The 6,470-nt window shown below is 35.0% G+C and overlaps 1 protein-coding gene across 8 annotated transcripts; it reads left to right on the forward strand.

Annotated features, from left to right (window-relative positions):
* Nucleotides 1-204: 204 nt before the first annotated feature.
* Nucleotides 205-5,907, forward strand: LOC142540881 (NAP1-related protein 2-like). Of its 8 annotated transcripts, none has more exons than XM_075647315.1 (10): nt 205-598; nt 2,054-2,176; nt 2,272-2,322; nt 2,466-2,537; nt 2,659-2,772; nt 2,853-2,914; nt 4,945-5,005; nt 5,121-5,180; nt 5,328-5,387; nt 5,522-5,907. In XM_075647315.1, the coding sequence occupies exons 1-10, from the start codon at nt 467-469 to the stop codon at nt 5,582-5,584; spliced, it is 798 nt and encodes a 265-aa protein (XP_075503430.1). In that variant the 5' UTR covers nt 205-466; the 3' UTR covers nt 5,585-5,907. The 8 variants fall into 8 exon arrangements, with proteins under 8 accessions (XP_075503430.1, XP_075503433.1, XP_075503427.1 ...); XM_075647318.1 differs by having other exon boundaries at nt 5,328-5,381; XM_075647312.1 differs by having other exon boundaries at nt 206-598; nt 5,516-5,907.
* The last annotated feature ends 563 nt before the right edge of the window (nt 5,908-6,470 follow it).

The following is a 6,470-nucleotide window of genomic DNA, read 5'->3' on the forward strand; positions in this document are numbered from 1 at the left end:
CCGGATTCAAAAGAATCCATGCTGCAGATTTGACCTTAATTTAAACTATCCATTTAATGTCCGAGTCATTCATAACCCGAGCTCTTATGAGGATATCACATGATATGAATTCGCTTTCGTAAAATAATATGTTATGCAATCACAGAAGTTATAATAATCTATGAAGCTCACTCTCACACACAGAAACTCTCTGCTCACACTATTATTTTTCTTTTTAGTGTAAATCATAATTCAAATAAAATCGATTTCACAAGGAAACCCCAAACATATTTGATGGTTTCATTCTCATTTCACCTTTATAATTGGAAATTGTACCGCCAATTTTAGAACCATGTTCGTTGGCATCACTCACTATATATAGCTATTCAATATGAAAGGGTAGGGTTTAAGAAAAACCCTTGTGGAAACAACGGAACCCAGTCACAATTTCCTTTTCTTCCTCCAATTTTTAGGGTTTCGAAGAAGCATGGGGGCAGACAAGGGGAAGAAGCGGATATCGGGGCAAGCAGAGGAGGAGAACAACGGCGCGGAGCACGTTGAAGGAGACCTGGTTATTTCTGTTGAGAAGCTTCAGGAAATTCAAGAAGAGCTTCAAAAAGTATATTATAATTTTATTCAGTTGTCCTGGAATGGGTTTTTCTTGGTTATGTTCATGTTTCAGCTGCCTCTGCAAGAAAGATTCAAGAATTTATTTTAGGAAGGTTTTCATTTTTTTCTGGGTTTTTTTTTAACCGGTGGAACAGGAATTTTCTCGCTTTCTTGTGTTATACTATGGCTCTAAATTTTTTTTGAAAAGGGTGCATTGTTTTATTTTAATGAGTATGTCATGTTCTGAATCATATGCTCTGATATTTGCGGACGAGGCTTGATTAAAAGATGTGTCCTCTGGAATGGATTTTTCGAATTCTAAACTGAGTTAAATGGGATTATGTTGTGTTAAGAGGTGGTTTTTTTTTTGTCAAAATATGTCCATCTTACACGAGCTTCAGAAATTTCTAGTTCTTTGTGCCTGTTCATCCAAATGCTGTGTGCCAAATAAATCCTAAAAAATTCTTAACATTTTCAAATTGGTAGGATATTTTGAATTGGTTTGGGTATATGCATGCATTTCACAGAATCAAAGAAACGGAAGATCATATAAATCATAAGGGGAGAGTTGTATGTCTTATATTAAGATGTGTAAGCCATAATTCTTCTAAATTACTTTATCTGTGGAGTACTTAGCTTCTCACAATCTCATTCAGACTTTTACATTACTTACTAATTACTAATTATAGAGTTTTGCCTCAATTGATGAAAGATTGTTAGGAGATTTGTATAAAAATATTATATTCTTTTGCATTCTAATTCCAAGATTTTGAATCTTAAATTTGTGCCAGACATCTAAATCTCTTAGCTTCATGTGTGTGCTAGATTTTATTGATTTATATCAGCAAAGAAAATGTGTTTGCTTGCTTAAAAGAAGCTTGTAATGTTTTTATCGTTGCTATAATTCTTTTTCCTTGCTGCATAATACGCGCTCAAAACTGTGTCGCGATTTCACTTTTTTCTGTGTAAGTTAATTTTTTGATGTCTAACCTTCTGATTAGCACTCAGGATCTTGCGGACACTAATATGAAATATTGATATAGTATCAGCGTCGTTAAAGTGATTAAACATTTCTAAAGATTTGCTAATCGTCACAGATAAGCAGTGAATTTTTTTTTAACATTTAGATTTGGTTTCTATAATCAATCAATAATGCATTTTAACATATGTACTGCATTGTTGTCTATATTTATGTACTGCATTGTTGTCTATATTTTTCATCCTGTTTCTGGTGACATTGGTCTGTATTAATGTGTGGCGTTGATAGTGCCATAAATTGTCCTAAGGAGTTTCATGGACGGTGTGTACATTTTGTTAGCTTTAGCGGCAGTAGAATGATTTCATGGCACAAAGGTTCATCTCTTTTCATTTTGAATGCATATTTATTCTGAAGTGATCAGAAATACACAATTAAAATCTCTGATGACACTACAGTGACACAATTATGTTTCTTTGGTGCTTTCAGATCAATGAAGAAGCAAGTGAAAAAGTCTTAGAAGTGGAACAGAAGTACAATGAGATACGTAAGCCAGTCTATGATAAGAGAAATGACCTCATAAAATCCATTCCTGATTTTTGGTTGACGGCGGTTAGTCTTCAAGAAAAAGAAACTTCATATTGGCAAGACCTTTCACCACTTTAAATGTCTGTTTCTCTGTGATTGACAATTGCCTCTTTTTACAGTTTCTAAGTCACCCCGTCCTCAGTGAACTTTTGACTGAAGAAGACCAGAAGGTTCAAGTTTTCTCCCTTTTCTTCTCACTTTTAAGCAGTTGTTGCTCTTACAAAAGGTTCTACAAAGCATGAATAGTTGCTTTATTTAACCATATGATCTTTTTTTCCTAATGTGATCAAGTGGCTTCCTTTGTTCCTGTTAGATATTCAAGTACTTGAATAACCTTGATGTGGAAGATTTCAAAGATGTTAAATCTGGATACTCGATTACATTTGTGAGTCTCCAATTTTTTTCTTCCCTGTAGCAGTTCTTAGATCACCAAAATTTTAAATTTTTGTTTAGTTAATTTTTTTTGTTGTTGATGGTTCACAATAATTCTTTGGTGTTCCCTGCAGAATTTCAAACCCAATCCATATTTTCAAGATACTAAGCTCACAAAGACTGTTGCCTTCCCTGAGGAGGGAACAGCAACTATAACTGCCACATCAATAAAGTGGAAAGAAGGCATGGTAAGCTTTTGAGTTTTGGATTTAAAGATAATGAAAATGTTACTGAATTTCGATTCATTGCGCACGCGTTGCTTTTGTAGGGAATTCCTAACAGCGTTGCTGAAGATAAGAAAGGAAACAAACGATCTCATTCTGAGGAAAGGTTGATCCTTCTCTATTGCTTTAATTTTTTTCGTCCTTGATGTGGTAGGAGACGATGAGGTTCCTTAACAATCTACCGGCCTAAATTTTCATGGACAGAGTTAGTCATCTATAACTGTTTTTCAAGTTCACATCATGTCTTTTCACTTATATGAAGATCATTGGTACCCTGCTAAAAAAAGAGGTTTGCATATCAGGGCTTATCATATTTTTGTATCATTGTATGATTTTTTTCCCATCAATGCTCTGTTGATATATAATATTTTCTGAAGGAGGGTGTTATGGACTTACATAACTTGTGATAATCAATGTTCCTTATCAATTGTCATTATTCCAAAATAACTTGCTAATTTGGAATTCTTAGTTACTTAGTTGAATATCATAAAGAAGTAAGATACTATGTATCTAAAAATTTATCAATGATAAAAAGTGGGAAGGAAGATATTTGTCACAAAAAGGTGGAGACGAGGACGAAGTAGAGCTCGAGCTCAGTTGGTTCGGGCGCAGGTGCACTCATGGGCGAGATGAGATGGTGGAGGGAAACTCGGAGGGGCTAGGTGGAGAGACAGCGGACGTGGCCGGTTGATGTGGAACTGGTTGCTGAAGTGCCGGGTGAAGTGGATGATGTGGACAATCGTAGAGATGATGTGGATGGTGGAGTTGTTAGAGTGGAGGAAATCTCTTCTAATAATCCTCTCTTGCCAAATCTTCAATTTAAACTATCAAATTTAGAATTTTTTTATTCTAACGTGGATTTGGTCAATTCCCTCCGCAACTAATTAAACTCTCATTTTGACAAATCTTTCTTGAAACCAAGATTTCTAATATACTTCCCGAAAACTCAATTTTCGAAAATCAAGTCCCATTTAAGGATATCCCCAATTGTTCCATCTTTAAAGAAAAGGGAATTGTGCAACGTTTAGGAGATGATATTTTTGAATTCCCTGGATTAAAAAATTTTAGTCCTTGTTTAGCCAAACACCCATTTGTAGGAAAAAAAGATGTCCCCCTTCTTTATCAAGTAATTGGCCCAAATCTCAACAACAAGGTCGACCAAAGAGGAGGGTAGGTGTCTGGGCAGCCGGACAACCCAGGAAATGGCTCTGGCAGACCAGACCCGCCACCCCCAAAACCACCCATCCCCCATCAGGACGCCTCAGTTTGTCTGGAAAATTTAGAAAATAACTTTCTTAAATTTTACAAAATATCTCCGGACCCAAACACCAACAAGTCCTCTAGCTCCAAAATTTCATAAAAAATTCCTTTATTTAAAATCTGTATTTTTAAACAGTGGAAAACTGGGTTTATTTAAAGCTGTTGTCCCCTCTCCTGAGCTCCATCCCATCTCCTGAGCTGCATTCTAAGCAATACACCTACCTTCCCAAGTGCTCAGTTCCAAATGAGTGGGCGGATGAAGAGATTAGGTGGGATGGAATTTGCAAGTATGATGAAGAATAAATGAAGCAATTGAGCGACTCCTACATAGCCTGTTGTGGTCATGACTCTTCATGGGAGCACAAAGAGTCTGAATCAGTGGATGAAGTCGAGATATGCTCAAGCCAACCATTACACCAAAATACAGTTTAAGGCCTAGGAAAATATAGGAATTAAATTGTAATTCTTGCCTATATATTTGTAGATTATCTGGGATCTTCCTTGTAATTTAGAATTTAGGCGTGCACCTTATCTTTACTAGGGCTTGGGCTACATCAGGTCCACCATAGGGTTTTTTATTTGCAATAAAATAAATGGCATGATGCCATCCTTAAAAAAAAAAAAATTGTGATTTATAATTTGCTTTATTGCGAAGATATTTACAGATTCTTCATTAACATTGATATTGACAGCATTCTTTGGTTATAAGTGGATGCTGCTGTTTAAAGCACAGTGCTTCTACTAAGATTGGGTTTTTGTGAAAAAGATGCAGTTTACTGATTCTCAGATCCATTTTAACAGAGATAGATTCTCTTTTCAGTTAATTATAATTGTGTTAATTTTAGTCACTTATTCCAATCACGTTGGGCAATGCAGCTTCTTTACATGGTTCAACGACTCCCAACATAATGGGGATATGGTTGAAATTCACGATGAGGTACACTGGGCCTCAATCTGATTTTTTTTTTCAAATTTTTTATGAGCTCAAGTAACTTAAATCAGCACTTCCAACCGTGTTTCTGTTTCTTATATTTTGAAACCTATGTTTTTAGCAGGTTGCTGAAATCATCAAGGATGATTTGTGGCCAAATCCTCTCACATATTTTAATAATGTACGGTTGATTTTTTACTCCTTTTTCAATCTTGTTTTATACTAGCAAATGCAACTTTATTGCATGCTCAACTTTATATATTCTACTTGCTTTTTATTTATTTATTTATTTGTTTTTTTTTTAATTGTTTTTAACTCCTGCCTATAGGATGCTGATGAAGAGGAATTTGAGATGGACGACGATGATGACGATGATGACGAGGTAAGTGTGGAAAATTGCCGTACATTACCTTTTTCTACCACTGTTATATAGATTACAATGGGCTGCGAACATTTTTAGAAAGATATTTATATTAGATGACTCCACACTTATCCCAATATACCATGTCTTTGCAGGAAAAGGGTAGTGACGGATCTGACGAAGATGACGATGATGGCGAACAAGATGATGTTGACGATGACTAAGCTGAAGATTGAGACAAAGGCAACCCGAATATTTTGGGTAGTTTGTTATCATGGTTTTTGCTTTTCAAACGTTAGCGTTTGCATACTGGCCTTGAGGTTAAGAGGGATATATGATAATCTACTTCGTTTGAGCCCGTGTCTATGCACTTTTGTATTGACCGTCCCTTCTATGAAGTCCAATGTTATTTCCTTGTTTTTCATGGTCCTGTAGAAACAGGAACGGGTACGAACCCGGGGATTTTAGTCGCTTTTGCTTCTAGCTGTGTAAATACTGCCTGTGTCTTGTTCAGTGGAGCTGATTTTGTATTTTGCATATTTCTTGATTTTTGTGTGTTATCCTTGTGCAAAGAGCCGTGTATATCTATCTTCCCTGTGTTGTTTTAATTTGACACTTTGTTCTGATACACATAGTGTCAGCTGAGGCGTGCATGGTTAGAATAGTGTTGTCAATGAATTGCTGGCTCATTTGACATAAAATGTCAAGTTTGAGACGAAGTCTCGGGCTCGAGATCCAATTGTAAGTGACAACTTGACATCCAATTGTTACAAATTATTCTGGCCAAACAAATTTATATACAGGAATTTGATATTCAATCTAATTGGCTAGAAGCTAAATTAAATTTCTTAAATTTTGTTATTAGTGTTTATATTTTGATTAAATTTAATTACTTGATGAATATTTATCTATACTATTATATAAATAATATGTCACGTAGCGGATACCATTTTTTATTTCCTAAATTATCTTTACATCATTTTTTTTTTCAAAATTGTCATTGTAAAGTGTAACTTACTTTCAATATTATACATATCAAGTTACACTATGAATTTTAGCTAATTTACATCAATTATTATTAAATTAAATATGAAATTAAGTATTTAATAA

The sequence above is a fragment of the Primulina tabacum genome, chromosome 3 (assembly GCF_025594145.1).
Source record: "Primulina tabacum isolate GXHZ01 chromosome 3, ASM2559414v2, whole genome shotgun sequence".
NCBI classification, from domain to species: domain Eukaryota; kingdom Viridiplantae; phylum Streptophyta; class Magnoliopsida; order Lamiales; family Gesneriaceae; genus Primulina; species Primulina tabacum.